This window comes from Paroedura picta, chromosome 14 (assembly GCF_049243985.1).
Source record: "Paroedura picta isolate Pp20150507F chromosome 14, Ppicta_v3.0, whole genome shotgun sequence".
Taxonomy (NCBI): domain Eukaryota; kingdom Metazoa; phylum Chordata; class Lepidosauria; order Squamata; family Gekkonidae; genus Paroedura; species Paroedura picta.
The window spans coordinates 31,894,716-31,914,811 of NC_135382.1; the positions used below are offsets into that span (position 1 = coordinate 31,894,716).

Sequence of the window (20,096 nt, forward strand, 5' to 3'; positions counted from 1 at the left end):
CGTGACGGCTCCCGAGGATTCGGCGGCGGCAAGGAGCGGATCCGAAATGGCATAAATCCCGGTCGGTGCAAAGCGCCGCAATCTTCCCGGCGAGGAAGCGCGGAAGAGAAGAGAAGAGAGTCGTCGGGAAAAGGGGGGGGGTGTCCTCCGCAGCCCGGGGAAGCCTCGGCGGGGGACGCGGATGTCTGCCTGCAGCCCCCTCGCAGCCCGGCAGCCTGGTGAGTCGGTGGAGGGACGCGGTTCGAAGGCGGCGGCGGCGGCGGCAGCGGGAGGAGGGGGGGAGGCGTGAGTGGCACGGGGCGGCCCGATCCGCGGAAGTTCTGCGTCCGCGGGACAGCCAAAGTTGAAGGGCCCTAAGAAGGGAGTCTAAGGTGGGGGGGCTGCCTGTGACCCCCCCCCCGCAAACAAAGCCTATGGTTTGACGGGGCGGGGGAGACTGCCTGGAAATGCCTCCCCCCAGGCAAAGTCTAAGGACTGGTGGGAGGGGGCGACTGCCTGGGAATGACTCCCCCCCCCGCCCCGTCCATCAAGCGGAGCCCTCCTACCCGAAGCTCCCGACTCGGGAGGGATGGAGGAGAAGGCCCACCTGGAAGACCTCCCCCCCCCCCACTTCCGACCTTCTCTCCCAGTTTGGAGGGGGATTCTCCCGGCTCAAGACAAGGGATGCCTTGGTGGGGCTGGAGCTGCGGAATCCCTGGAGAACTTGAGGAGGGGGGGGGCAGTATTACTCGGGACGGGGCCCGTGGGTGGTCGTCCCGCGGGTGCTTCGGCCGAGAGGGAGGGGTGGGTGTCGGGGTCCCTTCCTGGCCATCTCTGGGGAGCTTCCGAGGGGAATTTAGTGAAGGGGTGGGATGTCGTGGGGAGTTCAGGGACCTCCCGGGGAGTCTAGACAGGGGGCGGGGAGGCGGAAGCGGCGACTTGTAGCTTGGATCCCCCCCCCCCGCGCTGGGGTCGGCCCGGGGTCGTCGGGGATTCCGGTGGCAGGAGCCTCCGAGGGGGTGGCGCCTTAGGGCGGGAGAGGGCTCCGTCTCGTCCCCTCCTCTTCCCGCGGGCCGGCCCGGGTGGAGGCGTCGGAGATGGGCTGCAACTTGGCCGGGGTGGTCTTCGGGGGACCGACTGGGGCTGGGAGGGGGGGCGCCAGCCTCCTCCTCCCTGCTTCCCCCTGCTGGCCTGCGCTCCGGACCCCCCCCCCCCCCTCTTTCCAAACTCCTTGGACGGGAAGGGGTGAGAGATGCCCCAAGCGAGCCGTCCAGCCCCGCCTGCCTGCCTGCTGAAGGGAGCGGGGCGGGGAGCGGGGCTGGCTGGAGGCGGGGTCCTCCCTCCTTCCCCTCCCCTCCCCTCCCTTGGCCGCCTCCTCCTCCTCGCCCCGGCTCCCAGTTGGGGGGGGGATCCCCCTCCGCCGCCGCCCCCTCTGCCTTCGCGCCCGGCCCCCGGTGCGTTCCTGGGCGGTTGCCGCGCCAAGAGTTGCAGCGGCGGCGGCTCCTGTGGCTCCGCACTGCGCGCCTCCCTCCGTCCCCCCCCCCCCGTCCCTCCCTCCGTCCCTGTGCCGAGGCCAGCCGGAGTCACGCCGCGCTCGTCTCTTTCTCCCTTCAAGCGCTGCCTGTTGCCGAAGCCGTCGGAGCTCCGGACTGAGGAGGAGGAGGAGGAGACGCCGCCTGTGCCGCCGCCTGTGCCGCTGCCTGTGCCAGTGCCTGCGCTGCCCGTGCCGTTGCCGCCGCCGGAGCGCCGCCTGAAGCCGGGGGCCGGGAGGCGCTGGCCCCGCCGCATGCCTTGAGCCGGTGGTGGGGGGCACCGGGCGGGGCGGGCGGGGCGGGGGGCTCCCCCGGCCTCCTCCCTCTTCCTCCTGCGGGGCGATCTGTCAAACTCGGCCCCCTCCCCTCTCCCTCCCTCCCTCCCTCCCTCCCTCGCCGCCGCCTCCTCCTCCTCCTGCTTCCCCCCTGTGCCAGCGAGCGGCGAGCTCGGGGCTGTCCTCTGCGCTCTCTGCTGCCTGCCTGCCTGCCTGGCTGCCTGGCTGCTGCCTCCGCCTCCTTCGCCGCCGCCTCCTCCTCCTGCTCCTCCTGCTCCGCCGCCGCCGCCGCTGCCGCCGCCTCTCTGCCACACGGTGCATGCCCAGCCGCGGCGGCAACAACAACAAAAAGCTCGCCCCGCCAGCCCAGCCTGGAGCGGCTCCTCGGCAGCCCGGAGCGCGGGGGCTCGAGCCGCTCTGCCCAGCCCCGCCGCCGCCGGACGCCCGCCCCTCGCCCGCGCCCCTCGCCCGGCGCTGCCAGCCGACGCGCCGGACGGACTTGGCCACCATGCCCCGGAGGAAGCAGCAAGCGCCCCGGCGCGCAGCAGGTACGTGCCCCGGACGCCGCCGCCGCCGCCGCCACAGACGCCCTGGCCGACGGGCTGGACGCTGGGGGGGGGGGGGGATCTCTGGCTTTGGAACCGGGGATGGGGGGGAGGAGGAGAAGGAGCATCTCCCTCTTTGGAGCCGGGCGCGGAGCTTTGGCGTAAGAAAGTCCTCTTGGAGACAACTGCCCCCCCTCCCATCCCCTTCTGCTTGGCAAGGGGGCGAGCAAGTAGGGTGGGGTCCGGAGTGGCCGGTGGGTTTGTGTGTGTAGGGGGGGGGAGGATAGATGAGGGTCAGGCTGACTTACTTTTGGGGGGAGAGCAGGGGAGGATTGCCCTGTCTGTTCCCTTGCCTTGCCTTGCCTTGAAGCACTCCCGGTGGCTGGGGGGAGCTCCACAAAGGTGGTCTCTTCCTGTGCCCCCCCACCCCCTTTTTTTTTTTCATGCAGAGTCCATTCAAGGACTGATTTTTAAAAAAAATCCTTTTGCGCTTCTGGGGTGGCAGAGAATCACCCTGCAATTTTCGGGACATCAGAGGAGATGCCTCCATCCAACTTTTTCTTCCCCTACCCTTGGAGTGCCACCCCAAAGGGAGAGCCCCCCCCCCAGCCCTTCCTTGGCCACCTTTAATCCTATCAATTTTCTTATTTGCCCCTGCCCAGGGGCTGCTGATGGACATACAGAGTTGATTCATATTTTAAAAAATACTTTCAAGGGGGGGGGGAGATGGTAGGTTGTAGGGTCCCTTTTATTATACCTATCAGGAATGTTAGCTCCTGAGAAGAGGTCAGAATTTGGGGGAGAAAAGGTCAGGTTTGGAATACAAGCATTCCTTCTTTAAAAACAAATAACATTTAAAAAAAAAATCTTATTTCACCATAACCTTTAGAGCCAAGGGTGGGTGAGGATGTGGTCTGGAACAGAGTTTCCTTGGCCTGTTGCCATCCTTGATTTGATGCCTGATTGATTGCCTGTCACCCAGCTGCCTTTGATCTATTCATTCCCAATAAACCTCAATAAATCATCTGCCATGGTAACGCCAGACTCCTTATGACGTCACACACGTGGCTTGTCAAACTCTCCTGGGTGTAACTTTTAGGGCTTTCTGGACGGCCTGAGGTGGAGTGGCCAAATTCCCACCTGGACAGACATGCCAAGGGGGACTGGGGATAGACAAAGAGGAGATATATTTCACTTTGGGGGGGAGGAGACAAAGTAAAAATTATCTTTGCAGGACGAAGTACTCATCCTATAATCTTTGGGGAGGGGGGGGCAGAATTAGTTTGGTCTTTCCAAACATACTATGAGGGAAAGCAGGCAAATCAGTAATATCTTCTCTTTAAAAGAAGAAAAAAAAAAAAGAATAAACTTCCTGGTCTTTAGAAACCGTGTCTTACATGCCAGAAGTTTGATTTTTTCTTCTTCAGAGAGGGATGCTTGCTTTCTTCTGTGCTTTTTATTAATTTCCCCAAAAGCACAAGGCTGCTTGCAGCTCAAAGCTTTAAAAGTTCAGAAAGTTCCTGAGTAGTACAGATTCACCTGGTCCAGTGTCTGCCTCTTTTAAATATCTGGTAGGCATGATGGGGGCATGATGGGGGTAAAAAAAATCAAACCCCATGAATTCAACACTTTTCATTACCTGAAAAGAAAAGCTGTTGGGTCGCAACCACTTTTTAAAAAATTCAATGAAAGGCAAAGACAACTCTGAAAGTTACAGTCAGGGCTGAACTAAGTTTTGAACCGGATATACTTGCAGCCAGGGGAAAGAAATGTCTCCGGTCCATATGAACGGTATGGGCCTATATATATATATATATATTTTTTTTTTTTGCTGAACAACAGCAGCTCTGCCCTTATCTGCGATCTGCACAAGCAGTTTTCACAGTATGTGTCAGCAGCAGAAGAAAAAAATCTGTGCTAATTTTTTTTTGGAGTGGCTACGATAAAGACCCTCTACATATCCTTCCCAAATCCCTTCTTCTTTTTCTTCTTTGCTTTCAAAACAGAATTGGGTGTCGGGAGGGGGGGGGGACAACGACGACTCGACAATGTAGTGAGATAGCTGAGAAATATTCATCAACCCCCACCCAAAAAAAACGGGGGGAGGAGAGAAGAATCCCCACGACTGCAGGACTAATAGGGAATGGGAGAATGGGTTTGCTCTATCAAAATGACCCGTCAGAACGACTTTGTTTCATATTTGATTTAATTGTCTCTCTCCTGACAGGCACATTTATCAATAGCTTAATGGTCAATCAGAACTTGGCAGAGTGAATGCTTTCATTCTTTCTCATATACTTGCGTTTGCCTTTACTTTATCAAAATGCCTTTGGCTAATGGATATGGGAGGTGGGGCATGCAATGAATGGAGCCCTGGCTTATTTTAGATGAATTGGGGGGGTGGGGGGATGAGGCCGATAAGTACCTGAGAACAAATAAGTGATTTTTTTTTTTTAAGGAGGCAGCCAAAACTTTGTCCTTTTTTTTTTGTTTTGTTTTGTTCTGCTCCTTTTCTGGGTTCCTAGCCATAAGCTACAAGGTTCCTGGCTGCTTTTCTGGCCTATCGATGACAGATAGATTGAGCCTGTGCCGGTGGGTGGGTTTGAGGGAGGACACTCCTGCTGAGATGCCTCACTCTTTGGCAACCTTGGGCATACTCCGTGGAAAAAAAAAAGGGGGGGGAAATCCCCCCCTCCAAACTGAAAGGTCCGCTCAGCCATAAAAAAAGAAAAGTTGTTTTGCCAGCTTCATTAGTGTTCACCTAATTAGCTGTAAACCTGATGGATTCCTGACAGCTTTAATGATTGGAGATGACAAGCTCCACGCACTGTCATCCAGCGGAATTAGGTTTGGAGCTAGTTTGATGTAATCAAGTTGATATTACACAGTCCTGCTTGCCTTTAGTTGTGCATTAACTCAATTTTCTGCTGCAGGTGACAAATGGGCTTTGGTACCTGGATAATCATGTCATAGGAATTAGGCCCCTTGTAATGGTCTGGAGTAGAATATCAACAACAAAGAACTCTCAGCAGCAGAGAGAGAGAGAGAGAGAGTGAGTGTAGCAGACATTATAGACAGGTGCGCAAATTCTCCATGTCTTGCCCAAGTGTTACCACCACCAGGGACAAAACATAAGCTGTCTCGGAGAATCAAGGATCTATTTCCAAAAATGACCGTCCCTGTTTGTTGACTCGAAGACCTTGGGGCCGAGTAGCATGGGCAGAGCTTGAGGGTAAGGAAGAGTTTGGAGAGAATCTCCAAAAGCAGAGGCCGAACAGCTTCATCCTTGTTAGCAGGTTGTTTTTAAAAGTTAGAAGGTGAGGCGGAAGGGAGAGCTTCGTTTCCGCTTCTGCCTTAAGAAAGGCCGTTCTTGGGGATGCAGACTGTAAGGATCTCGGTTGAAGTTATAGTTTCTATGGACTGCCTTCTTTCTTTTTTAAAAAAAGCAAACCCTTTTTGAAGGACTCGGGAAACAAGACTGCAGTTCCCTGGAGTTCCCTGTGCTCTCAAGCCCTGCAGAAAAAGTGGGTCCTGTCAAAGGCTGCTTGAAGTCCTTAAGACCTTCCCAGGGACTTCCCAGGGGAGGCTGCTGGAATGGAAGATTTGTATTTTTCCTGCCCACAACTTAGCAGTTTTGATGCCGAGGCCTGCCCAAGAGCAGCCAGCTCGAAGGTTTTTCCAAATTTCCAGGTCCAGGAACATCCCTAGGACTTTGGCCAGTGGCTTCAGTGGGACCAGGCCTATAATGGCCTCCAACAGGGCCCTTCTAAGTGGCATCACTTGAAATCAACGGGTGTGGTTGAGTAGGTTGTCGCTCCATTCAGGATCGAACTGTAAACTGGCCTTTCTGGACAAATTCTCAGCCCCCTCTCCCACCCCCCAAAAGAGGTCTTTTAAGTCCAGAAAAGAAGGGGGGGAAGCCTTAGCTGAAATTGATGGGTTTTCTGCCTCGTTGCAAGAAGATAAATTTCTTGAGGTGTCCCTGACCACACTGGATTTTGCAAGCTTAGAAGGGAAGGGGGGGGGGGGAAACACACATTTGCAATACAAAGAAGTGGCCGAATTTATGGTCTTCGAGGTTTTCAGGTGCAGTCTCAAATCTGGTGCTGTGAGGTCAGGAAGGACCTGCTATGGGCCACCTAAGGAAGGACCCGCTGTGGGCCTGAACTGATGTGCCACAAGTAGTTTTCCTGCCCCAGACTGCAGGCAGCCAAGGAATGACTCAACTCCCTTCGAAGGTGCTTGTGTGCGTTATCAGCGTTTGCTCTTTCTCTCTGCTTCTAAACCTGCCACGTTTTTTTTTCTCTACTGGCCAGAGATTCTTCCCAGCAGCTGGCTGACAAAATGATTAGTTACAGTTGGTCCTTTCCTTCTTCCCCCCTTTTCCCCTCCAAAGTATGAGGAACAATGAAAAAAAGGGGGTGGGGTGGAGAAGAGTGGATCATACATTAAAAATTAAAAAAAAAATCCTGATTCCATTGAATGGCTTGTTGGGGAAGAGAATTTTCTCGAATCGGCTGCTACGGTTCCCATTAGCTTGACAGCTGTCAGTTAGCCCTTCAGAGCTCTCCTGGGCCACAGTTTATTGCGTGTGGTTTGATGTTGTCATTTTGTTCTCCGTTTTGCCTTGAGCGCTATGATGAGCCGGAGTAAGATAGTCAATAACTGATGTATCAGCAGTTATTTCTTAAATTGGCTCGCAAGTCTGCATTTTCCCCCTTCCCTCTCCCCCCCTTTCTTTCTTTCTTTTTTTTTTTTAAAGCTAAAGATTGTTTTGTAAAGTGATTAGAATGAATTGTGACTGCTACAGGGTTATGGGAAATGCAGGCTAGCTGGGGGTGAGTTGGAAGGATGCTTTTGATTCCCTGTGTGTGTGTGTGTGTGTGTGTGTGTGTGTGTGTGTGTGTGTGTGTAGGCTGTTTTCAGGATCTGTGTGAACGAGAACGTATTCGAGAGCAAGAGACATCATATTCAGGGTTCAGAGCTTAGCAAACAAAAAGGATGTACGTCGCACACTTTAGGTATACGTAATGGGAAGAGCCAACGTTAAGGAGGAAGAAACAGAAAATGAAGAAAAAAAGGCATTTGCTGTTTCCCAAAAGGAAAGATTCCTGAATCCTGTCTTGCAGCTTTTCATAGAATCCTTTCTACCTTCCTCCTGGAGCTGTGCAGTTGGTCCACATTTTGACGCAACGTTCTCACGAGTCCGAAGGCAATCCAGTGGCATGGATTCGTTTAGGATTGGGATCCATTCCCTAGTCTTTGAGCAACTCCCTCCTTTAAATACGGTACCAACACTTGCACATAGGCATCTGTGGGTTGACACCAGTGGGCTCAAATGGACCAGAGTGACCTCATGCTATTTGCAAAAATCAGAGAGTATCTTGCTCTTAGCCAGCCCTCCCAATCCTGGATTCTTTCTATTCAATTACATCTCCCCAAATTGTGTTTTATCTGCGGAGATTTCTTTTTATTTTAGATCCTGAAAGGTGGATACAATATATTGTATTTAATAACAATGATATGGACTGGAACATCCAGGCAGATAATATGCAGTTGTAATTAGAGTGAATAGACAGGCATTCATTTTTAAATTCTTTGACACATGCATAAAATAGTCATATAATAAGATAAGATGACAATTTTATGTTAGGTTGATAAAGTGTCCCGATACATGCATTTAAATGTCTGTAAGCCCTTTTTTATCCAGACAGATTAATTCTAGTTTCCAGCGTTTGCAGAGTCATTAAATTAATTTTCAAAATCCCACTAAATAGTGAATGTGTTGCTTATGTGTGCGTGCGCGTGTGCGTATGTGTATGTGAGCATAGCTACAGCATGAAGACTGGGAACATGTAACAGTTTTGCCCTTTTTATTGCAACGTTTCTGAAATGGAGAAAACAAACTCTCTCTCAAGAAAAGGAATTGAGCGATATCGTTCTACCTTTTTGTAAGACACAGTGCAGGACTGTATTATTGTTGATGCTGTTAGTACCATTTATCTCAAAGAAAAGCACCAGCAGATACTTAGCTCTCCCAAAATTTCCCAATGAAAGATGTATTAACTTGAATGCAGGGAGAGAAGCCTATCAGCTTCAAACTGTAGTATGTACTTAAAAAATAAAACTTCCTCAAAGACGCATGGGCACTTCTTCAGCATCTGGAACGTCTCGTGATTTTTGTTTTTCTTTTGCAAAATGGTCGTTTCACACAAAGAATGGATTTTCTGAATAATAGAAAGTGATTAGTTCAGACGATTGGGTTACACCCTAATTGATTTTCGCTTTGTTTTCGTCCATGGTGCTTCCAATGGTGGTAAGGTACCTCTTTTGGAAAGGTTCCACCCAGTCTGGATGCAGAACTTTTCCTTCTTAGCCCACGATGCAGCCTTTCTAGCTGCTTTGTGATATATCAGCAAACCGAAAACATCTTGAATTCGCAGTTTATAAAAAAGCGTTAAGATTCTTTTCTTTTTTTTTTAATACTTACTTTCTGCAGGGTTTCTTAGCCTAGTCTGTAGTTGCTGCTTCTCCACGTCAGCCTTCAAATAAAATGATTGTGAGCAAGTCCATCAAACAAATTGAAAGGTCAAAAGGGCAGATGCATAAACCTTCAGTGTAGGGACATGGGCCTAACCGGCACACCAGTGGAACCGACTCTTTCCCAATGTAACACGTTGATGGGCGGGTCAAGTAACAATTTTGTTCAACCTTCTGTGGGGACTGGCATTCATTTCCTTTAAATTAAGCTCTCTGTCTCAGGGTCTTATGTGTTCTTTGTGGCGTGCAGGTTGCATAAAACAGGCCATTTTTAATGAACAATTTAATGTAAATGGGTTCTGAATTTAAATTAATATTAATGAAGCTCTGAGCGAATTTATTTTGCATACACAAAGAGTTGTAACTCTTTTACCCATACACTCTTGGCTGTGTGTACGAAAGTGTTTGGTAGGAAGGATGGTGAGTTTTTAATCTTGTTTGCGTGATTGTGAATCGCCTCTAAATTGTGCCACTTCTGTCTTGTAAGCATAGCATTCCTGTGATTTTTTTACGGATATATACTTCTGCTGCTGCTTCCACCTTTCAGTTTAAGGAAGTCTCTCTCTTTTTCTTTCAGTTCAGACTTTGGTTGTGCATTGGTGCATTGAGAAATTGATTTGAACATTAGTTAGTGGAGTCTAGATGTTTTCTTGCTACCTCTAATGCATTATGTATCCAGGAATGATGGGCTGTTCTATAATTAATTCCGTTAGAAGTAATTGCTATAATCACTTTGATGCTACACATAATAAAAGTAATACGGTAAGCATATGAAAAAAATATAAACACTTTATTGTAACACCCTTACATTGAACCTTTTTTAAAGAAAATGTATCCACAATACTTTCTTGGTCAAAATTTAGTTTTTTTCGTTCTATATTGAAGGTGACAATTGTTTTACCTTATGTTCATCTTTATGGCTGTTTTGTTTTTTTTATTTTTGGAAAACGATAGAGGTTTATGCTTTTTTTAAAATCTTAAAAATCTCAACCAGTTCTTTCTACCTTAGATTGGCACTGTGTGTAATGTCAGACTCTCCTTCTATACCTACACAATTAAAAGAAAAGTGTGTACATTTATGTGGAAATGCACCATGTTGTAGGCCATATGGAAATGGTGCCATATACGCCTCCCCGTGTAGTGAGGGATTCTGGGAAATGTGTGAACTTCAGGCATGAAAGAAATGACTGCATCACAGGTCAAAGAAAAATGGGAATTTTTTTTTTACCTCCTTAAAAAAACACCTCCCCCTCTCTCTTTTTCCTTTTAATGAGAGGTGGTGAATTATTCTTTGGAAAAGCAGTTACTCATGAGCAGGAAGTGGAAACAAATAGGGGTAATAAGACAGGATGTGCACAGAGATCCTGGGTTCTGAGAGAGAGAGAGAGAGAGAGAGAGAGAGAGAGAGAGAGAGAGAGAGAGAGAGAGAGAGAGAGAGGTTTAATAAGACCATCGTTCTTAATTAGTTGCACACCATGCTTAATACTGCAAAGGTCACTTGATTTTATGATCTACCCTCACCGGCGACTTTGTAGGTTTCTTCTCCATTTATATTTTACTGCCTTGTGTTTTCCAAGGGGTTAAGTGTGCAAAGTACATCCCAGATACGAACCACGGGGAAAATCAGATACCCCCCCTTCCCCCAAATTTCCGAGGGGATGAAAAAAGACTCTTTCCTCAGCCCCCCCCCCACCCTTCCTCACACTTGTTTCCCAGTACTGCATGAGCCCTTTGTGGAGGAAGAAGGGTAGTGTGGAGCTCTTAACTTCTGTAAGCTGAACAAACAAAACGCAAGCCACCCCTTTAGTGAATTGTTCTCAGTTCAAGAACAGAACGGAACGGGGGTGCTGTTTTTGAAGTATCTCAGACTGGGCTGTGTGCCTGCAAATCCCTTTCCTTCTAGGTCAACCCTGTTGCTGGAGGGCCAGATCTCAGCAGGGGTCTCCCGAATGCTTGGCGCGGACGTCCGAGACTGGCAGCCATCAGTCATCCATCTGTGACACAGAGTCTGTTTTTGATGGCAGGGATGATAATAAAAAAAAAAAAACAGGCCTGGGAACTGTATAGGCCCTTGTAATCAGGGCCAGCACTGACATCCTCCTCAACTCTGACAGCTTCTTCCTTTTCTGTTTTCACCGCCAAGACTGTCTCAACTGATTTTTCCCCCTCCCCCTTCCCGTTTCTCTCTCTCTCTCTTTCTCTCTCTCTTGTTTCATGTACTTGATCAGTCTCAGATGCTCTGAATTATTTTTTTTTTCTGCGAGGAAGGGGGAGTGTTTCTTTTTGGGCTGTGGGTTGGGCAGGTGTGAGCGGAAGTGTGTGTATGTGTATATATATTATATATATATATATATATATATATATATATATATATATATATATATATATATATATATATATATATATATATATATATATATATATATATATATATATATATATATATATATATATATATATATATATATATATATATATATATATATAGTGTACTGTGGGCCTGTTGCTAATTAATGTTCCTCCATAAGATTCTGTCGGAGTTGAGTAATGTTTTTGATCTTTATGTCTGATAACTGCATACTTAATGAGATTTCAAAGCTGTAAGTGCAGCTCCCTACAATTATTGACAGATGCCTTTTCTTTGCCATTGGGTTCAGCTTCATAAATCCTCTTGCAGTAATGAGGTTCAGAAGTGCCACCCTGCCAGTGAGCTAATGAAAGGGGGGGGGGGAGAGGAGGGGGGAGAGAGAGGGAGAGTAGGAGGAGGGAGAAATGCTCACGTCTGCCTGACACATTTTTTTCCCTTTAAAATTTACTATGCCGGTGTCAAGCTGTGGGACAATTACTTGAAACATGCTAATTTTTATCTTGCTTTTTTTGTGTCGGGGCCGAGCTTGTGGTCTCCTGCTTCTCCTTTCCCTCCCTGCTCGTGCTCCCTTCTGTCTCTCTGTCTCTGTTTGCTTGCCTCGCCCCAATAATAAATAAAAATCACATTTAAAATTTTAGCATGGTTCATAACTATTGAGGACTTTGATAGATGTGTCCCCCCCCCCCCCTTTTACCTTTTTGTTGTTGTTTTTTTTTGCAGTTTCCAGACAGCGGAGCAAGCTGCCTTTTTTAAAAATCCGAAGGGCATAGAGAGGATATAAAAAGAGAGAGAGAAAGAGAGAAAGGAAGGAAGAAACCCCCCCCCCCCACACACACACATACACCAAACTCCTTGGGCCTCCTGTCAGTTCGCCCTAGCCGAACAACTTGAAACATCGTAGATTTCATTTTAGAGTTCAGAAACGAAATCCTGGTGGAGAATAGCTGTGCCGTGTCGATTTCCTTTTCAGCAGAGCTATATATCACTGACCCACCCTTCCCTCATGACAGAATGACAGGTGTCATTTATCAAGTGGGGCCTGCCAAACAGCGGGGATGGGGCGTGTTGTGTGTGTGTGTGTGTGTGTGAGGGGTGGCTAAGGATGGGTTGGAAAAGCACTGGTTTATATGATGTTGACTCCCCCCCCCCTTTTTTTTTTGCCGTTTTAGGGAAGGATGAGTAGATGTGACCTGTAAGTGGCTTTGCTTTTCAACAGAAAGATAGACTTCTGTAGCTGACTGGTAAATCTAGTATGCACTCACACACCCACACACCGTTTTGGGGTCTTCTTATATATAGGGGAAGGGGAGGGGCTGTTTGACAGGTATCATTCAGTGATTCCCAGCTAGCTTGCTGGGGGTTGTGTAAATGAATCTAGGAGCTCTCAGTTTCACATGATTCAAACGTGCATTATTGAAGATGGATGTTCCTTAAAAAAAGATTGATGATGGATATCAGGCTTGTGGGGCCATTTATCATTTTGAATATTATTTAGACTTACCGTGTAAAGCTGTAACTTGAGAGTCGGATGAGCTGGGGCAGTAGGGAGGCCTAGATGTACACATTTTTTGATTGATTGCTTTCCTCTCCCCCCCCCTCTCCTTTCCCTCATTGTTTGTTAGCCGGTCATTCTAGGAATACCTTGTGATTGTTTTAGGGGACTTGAGTACTGGTGCATGTGAAGAAAAAGAAGCGTTTGTGGTAAAGAGGGCAAGCAAATTATTTGAAAAAAAAACTGATTAAGAACAGATATCTAGAATTCAATGTTGGGATATTTTGTCAAAAGTGAAGCGAATGTAGGGGTTTTCTGTTAAGCGAATGTAGGGGTTTTGACTTAGACCAGGGGTAGTCAAACTGCGGCCCTCCAGATGTCCACGGACTACAATTCCCACGAGCCCCTGCCAGCATTCGCTGGGAGGGGCTCATGGGAATTGTAGTCCGTGGACATCTGGAGGGCCGCAGTTTGACTACCCCTGACTTAGACAGACCTTCTGAGGAATGTTGGGGGAAGCTGTAAGCAGTTTTTGATAAGACTAGTGACATTTCTTGGGGGGGAGGTCAATGCCAAATCTGAAGTAACCTGGGAGGTTTTGTATTTGAGTGAAAGACTGGAGGGACTTCGAGGAAAACTGTGGAAATGTTAGGATAAGCCTAGCAAAAGTTTGCAGGGTTTTCTAGGATCTCTAAATGGGGTGTGTGTGTGTCAAAATATGGACAGGGAAATAACCTTTGCGGGTAACTTAATGTCTAGAATATATTTAAAATAAAAAACAGAGTGGCAGTACCCAAAAGAAGAAGGAAGTTCTGAATTATCAGATCTAGTGATTAGAAAATTTCACTCTGTCATACTAACATCAGCCAGCTTTCTTTCCTCACAGGCTGGAATATGTTAAAAATTACTTTACAATCTTGGCACCTTTCATGGGGCTGTCCTGGCTTTTGGAGTTTTCCTGTCCAGCCTTCCTTCTTCTTTCATTGAATTATCAAGTCCCTTTAAAACATTGCAATATTAAGTCCCTTTCCCCACTCCCAAAGGCTGGTGCCAGGTTCTTGTATATTAGCTACAGCAAAACCGCTTCCCTCCCACACCTTTTGAACAGGAAGTAATTTGGTCCGTTTCTGTACACCCCACCTGCTGGAAGAATTGTGGAATCAGTTTTCGAATTCGCTTCTAAGCGGTCTTGGAACTTTAAGGAAAGTACAACATACATGTGTGTGTATGTCGTGTATTCCAGATCTGATGTGGCACAGTCCTCACAGACTCCATGTCTGAGCGTCTTTGGCTTGTTTGAATACGTTGGTGCTTCAGAACGTATATGTACCGATTCCTACGTGTACTGTCAGATTGCTACATAGATCCGGGTTCTGACAAGCCATTGTCCCTTCTGCTTTTGGAAGTGGTGCAGCGGTATGAGAAGACTGTACCGTGTGAGCACCAGGACATGTGAACTGTAGTCTTGCAAATTCTACACTTCTCTCTTATAAGTCTTACGGAAGGAGATGGGTGTGAGGCCATGCCGGCCCTTAAATTTGCCAATTTGAATTCCGATTTCTTCTGCCACATTCCTGCAGGCAGAGTGAGGAAGTAGTCAGAATTAAAATTTGAAGCATTTTAAGGCTGAAGACCGAAATTTCTTACAGCTCGAGAGGATGAAAATATTACTGAATCTCAGGGCGGGAAGGTCCCCGTGACCAGCAAGTCAGCGTGTGCAGTCCCTTCCCCCAAACAGAATGTTTTTAGCCATCCAGGCTTACTCTGCACAGATTAGTGCGCATAATCTGTACCACGGTGTGCCATCAAGAACGACCAGGTGTAAGTGGAACCAAGCTTCCTGCAGATCGGGCAGCCCCAGGTGACTCGACCAAATCTCACTCTCTATTGCTTGCTACAGCGATGTAAAGGCGATCAGTGGTTTGAGGGTGCATCATCCTGTAAAAAGGAGACTCCATGTTGCCATGTGCCGATGTCCCATTTTGGGTAGGGTGAATGGAAGAGGAAATCGGTGCAGCGAGAAATAGAATCTTTAACAATTCTACAACCCCACTTTGGGTTGGCCCAGTTGTGTGACTTGTGGGAGTACAACGGAGGCCCTCAGTTATGCGTACTGCATGTTGCTGATAAGCATTAAAAAACAGAGGTCGTACAGGCATGTGTTTCAAGCTCTGAGCGCATTCACCGAGCAAGTTCTTCTGCTACTCGCCCCCGTTGCATGGAGTTCAGTTCACGGCCATTCACAGTGACAACCAGTATTCTGTATCTATCCAAAGGTGTTGACAAAGGCCGTTGACTCAGGCCACCTGCTGACGGGGACCTTGAAATTAAGGTCCTTATAGAAGGGACCGAAAGCTGACATTTGGTACCCACGTAGTTCTGTACTCCTGATGATCAGAAAAGGGATCTATATATCTCTACTGATATTTGGTGTGTGCCTCATAATACCAGCCAGCCCTTGAGTACAGAGCCAGAGAAGGCACAGATGGGGACGGGTGGAGTAAGAAGCTGTGTTAAGCAGTTGGAGCTTGGCTTTGCTTCCAGGCTGGGATGGAAGCATTGTCAGAGTGTTTCCCAACAGATAGGTGGCTGAGGTTTGTTATAACGTCTAGACAATGGAAATAGGACTGTTCTTCATCTTTGTTTCTACAACTGGACGTGGAATATGCCCCATGCAGGCGACGCACGTTGAAGCAAGGCTTTCAATGGAAAGGAGGGTGTGGCATCCCGCCCCATTCTGTGCTGGAATTGGCACCTCGTTGGGCACGGGGGAATTTTCAGTGGGGATTTTCGGCGGCTGTCCAGAATGCAGCTCAGAAAACAGGTATCATTTTCTTTGGTCCTGAAGTTAACTTCCCTGTTTTTTCAACAGCCAAGCAGGTTTCTGAACGGCGGGAAAGTCTGTCTGATTTCCAGAATGTTCTAAATAGCAGCCATATCCTCGGGTTTTGGCTCAGCCATGGTCTCATCTGGACCTTCTTGCCTGTAACTGGCTCCTGGCTCCTTTTGTACATGCGCCTTGCGTGTGGCAAAATGGAAAGGTCACCGGGAGTTTCCGTTTGTTGTGTTTAAGAGATTGGAGGATCAGGTTTCATGGGCAGCAGGGAAAAAAATCTTTGTTTGCAAAATGAATGGTATATTTATTTACTTTTGTAACTGACAGTGAGGTGAATATTGACATTTGTGTGCAGATAGGTTGACATATCCAAACGATTATGGTGCATCCCACCCCCACCCCTGATGTACATGTTTTCCAAATTTTTAAGAGAAGCGTAAATGAATTTCCACGATCATGTACAAGCGCTGAACAGATATGCCTTCGATTTGCAAACCTTCCCAAACTTCACCTGCGAGAGTCCAAATTCATAGTAATATTGTGTTCCCGGCCCTAGGGAAGCACGCCTGGCCTCGACCAAGGCCAGGGCCTTCTTAGTCCTGGCCCCCACCTGGTGGAATGAGTTCCCGGGAGATCTGTGGGCCCTGCTGGATCTTTCAATGTTCCATAGGGCCTGCAAAACGGAGCTCTTACGGTTGAGGCCGGGGCTGACAGCATAGATCTACGCCCCCCCCCCCCGGGATTTGGGATTGGGACCTGAAGTAAACATCATCAGGACCTCCTCTCCACTCGCCAGTAGTGGGAGGGGGGGAAGTTGAGTAGCTGATCTTCGCCATGCTGGTAATGTTGGGAATGTTATTATTGTCTTTTAGTGGGGTTTTAATGGGGATTTTAGGATGCTGTAACCCGCCACGAGCTGCAAGGGAGTGGCGGGGAATAAATCTAATAATAATAATAATAATAACAATAATAATAAATGCATACAAAGGTCATGCCAATGTCCCTACCAAGTTTTAGCAGAATGTTAGCAGCTCTTAGTCATTTCCCTACTTCCTTAAAATCCCTCATTGTTCCAACTCTGCTACACGGGACAGCAGAGACCTGTGTGTGGCTCTTTCTATGCCTTGTTTTTCCTTAAAAGCAGCACTCTCTACACATGAAGGTAATTAGATTGGCGGCCATGGGCCTTGGCTAGTGGAAGAAGAGTTGGTTCTTATATGCCGCTTTTCTCCACCAGTAGTCTCAAAGCGGCTTCCAATCGCCTTCCCTTCCTCTCCCCACAACAGACACCCTGTGGGCTGGGTGAGGCTGAGAGAGCCCTGATATCACTGCTCGGTCAGGACAGTTTTATCAGTGCTGTGTCAAGCCCAAGGTCACCCAGCCGGCTGCCTGTGGAGGAGTGAGGAAGCAAACCCGGCTCTCCAGATTAGAAGTTGGTGCGTCTAACCACTACACTCCCCCATATGACTCTTACTGGACACAAGTCATCCCCATCCCCAGGAGTACCTGACAACAGAGGTAGTCAACCTGTGGTCCTCCAGATGTCCATGGACTACAATCCCCATGAGCCCCTGCCAGCGTTTGCTGGCAGGGGCTCATGGGAATTGTAGTCCATGGACATCTGGAGGACCACAGGTTGACTACCCCTGCCTGACAAGACCAGTAGAGGGGGGAGTTTTTTGTTTTTGTTTTTAAATCTGGGGCTAGCAGCCACTTATCAAGGGGTATGCATGGATAGATGGATTTCTGTCTGGGATGCAGAGTTAAATTTGGCCCCTACTCCAGCCCAGTGCTGTGACCTCAGCCCAAATCAGTTCCTGCATACTACTCTTGAATAAATATCGTCATTGGGTGGTTGAAGCGCAGATCTCCCTCGGTGTAGAACTAGCCCCAATGGTGTGGCAGGATCTCTGCATTCAGAATGTTGTTCGTACTAAACAGATTTAAAGTGGGGATGGGGGAATTGTTTTCATGAGGGAGAGGAGTAGATGGGAACGAGGTGGGCTCCTTCCCCATCTATGCATTTCCCAGGTGCCACCTTCACCTGCTTCTCCCTTTCCCTGGAGAGCTTATACCCACCTTTTACTCTGTGTGACTCCGGAGCTGACTGGGATTATAAAACATCACTTGTTTTTGAGCGAGAAGAGCTGAAATGCAGTTTTGAGTGTGCTTGCATTTGTGTTTTTAAACCATCGATCGCCAGGCAGGAAGTGGCATTTGCAGTTGTGCTTCAGCCTCCCTGCAATTTTTTCTTATCACCTGTGAGTAGAGCAATGAGTATTCTTTGGTCACCCGATCCCCAGTTTCCTCCCACAGAACTGAGATGATTTGGGGAAGGAGATGCAGGAAGATGGACAAAACTCTGAGTTCGGGCTGGTGTTGACCCCCTAAGGAGATTCCCGGCAAAAGGGTCACTCACTGTTTGTCTGTTTATTTAGTTATCTATTTATTTATTTAATTTATTTACTTATTTATTTATATTTATATACCACCCTCCCTTAAGGCTCCGGGTGGTTTACATTGAAAACCTTCATAATGTGGTACGATGTAACATTTTGGTTTGGAGTACAAAGCATTTTTTTTAATGGCGAGAACATAAATTGAATGAGAAATAACATAATACTAAAAGACAATGAATATTTGGTCCAGTTTTGCTGCACCGTGGGTTTGTTCTTCTTTTGAGAGCGCAGCTTGGGAAGGGCCTTTGGACTCTGGTTGGTGGTAGGTTCATTTGCTTTGGCCGAAAGCCTTGTGGAAGGGCTCCATTTTGCAGGCCCTGCGGAATTGTTTTAGGTCTGGCAGGGCCCTGATGACTCCTGGGATCTCTTTCTGCCAGGTGGGAACCAGAACCAAGAAAGTCCTGGCTTGGGTCAAGGTCAAGCGAGCTTCTCTGGGTCCCAGGGATCACCAGTTTTGTCGTTCCAAATTTTGTAGTTCCAAACCTACATGTTCTTCGTTTTGTTTTTATTTTCCCCTTTCCCCAAGCACCTCTGTAATGACTAAACACCAACGAGTTTATGTGCACCGGGGCTAACATGTAAACTAATATTTTATTTTTAAAGGTGAGAGGTACACAAAGAGCTGCAGAGGTTGCACTGACAAGCATGCTCTTTCCCTACACCATGTAGTTATTCTGCAACAGGCTGTGTGACACAGAGATTATTCTGTGATTGGCAGCCAACACAGAAAGGTGTGTGTGTGGGGGTCACAGAGCACATCACACAATCTATTGTTTGATCAATTGATTTGATAACGCTGTACCCCATTGTAGTTGCAGGGAGCAATCTGAGCAGGCTTACTTAGAAATAAGTACCAGGTAACCCAAGAAGTCTTGCTCCCCGGACAGTATCCTCAGGGTCGCAGCCGTGGCCCAGGGCATGACATCCGGGATCAACAAGGGGACGCTGGAAGATGAGACAGTGCTTGTGTGAATTAAGGTGCGGACATGACCAGGGAAGCTTTTGAAAACGCATATGTGAGTACAGACACCTGTTGGGCAACTTTTTAGCGGTGCAAAAGAAGGAAGCTGGATATACTCCTTTATTTGGTGGCCAACTGGATACTGTTGTTTTGTATGTTGCTTTGGGGAGATGAAGGTGAGAGCATATATATATATATTTTAAAAATCCATTGCATAGCAGGCAATTGAAGAAACAAGTGCTGATTTGCTAAAACAGTTGTAAACACACCTTGATTTTAATGGTAGCACGACCTGCTTATTTTTGCCCCACTTCCCCTTCCTGATTAGAAAACTTTGCTGTTAATAACCTCCAAGTCCGCTCCAGGTGTAATTGGTAAGGAGCTGAGTGCACTCATGGGAAGAAACCTTGTGGGTTTTTTTTTGTTTTGTTTTGTTTTTGGGGGGGCTCTCTTTTATTCTTATCCCTGTGTTTCCCCCCCCCCTCCAGTTTTATAGCTGGAGACATGATTTATTGCAGCCATCCATCTTTGGGGCTCATCCATCACATCCTGGTTGCTAGGCAATCATGGCAGCAGCTGTTTGCTTTGAATCAGACAGAAAAGTTGTCAATCATCAAAGGCAGGTGAATAGCATTAGAAACACGCTATTGTCAGACGGAATAATTAATCAAAGAGAGAAAAGATAATTAAAAAGATATGACCCTTGCAAGTACTTGCTCTGGGTTGCCTGAAAAGGGGAGGGGGGAAGAGAGGGAGAGAGAGAAAGAGAGAGAGAGAGAGAAAGAGAGAAAAACTGCCTGGTCTTTTCTTGACACTTTAGCGGCTGAGGGCTGATAAAATATGCACTCAGCAGCGCATAGTTTTTAATTAATTGAAAAAGGTTCAACATTCAAAGACGATGCCGGAGAAAAAGTCTGATTATGAACAGAAGTAATATTTATTGTTTGCCTGAAAGGCTTGACATGGACTTCTAACTTTCTGTCACGTATCCTCCCTGCGCCTGCACCCGACTTTCCCTTCCGCTGTACTATCTTCACTAGCAGCCAACGGGAGAGACGTGGGCGAGCCGGCCCAGGAAGGGGCTCTCCGGCGGCTCCGAAGGAAAACGC

General features: G+C 47.8%; 1 protein-coding gene across 2 annotated transcripts in view; it reads left to right on the top strand.

Moving 5' to 3' along the window:
- The first annotated feature begins 83 nt into the window (after positions 1-83).
- TSHZ3 (teashirt zinc finger homeobox 3) overlaps positions 84-20,096 on the top strand; it is a 111,025-nt gene continuing 91,012 nt past the window's right edge. The window contains exons 1-2 of one of the 2 annotated variants that reach the window (XM_077309938.1): positions 84-218; positions 1,595-2,334. In XM_077309938.1, the coding sequence (XP_077166053.1) occupies positions 2,106-2,334 (229 nt within the window). In that variant the 5' untranslated portion in view covers positions 84-218; positions 1,595-2,105. Of the gene's footprint in view, positions 219-1,381; positions 2,335-20,096 lie in introns of those variants that run through there. The other variant, XM_077309939.1, reaches the window with a different exon arrangement.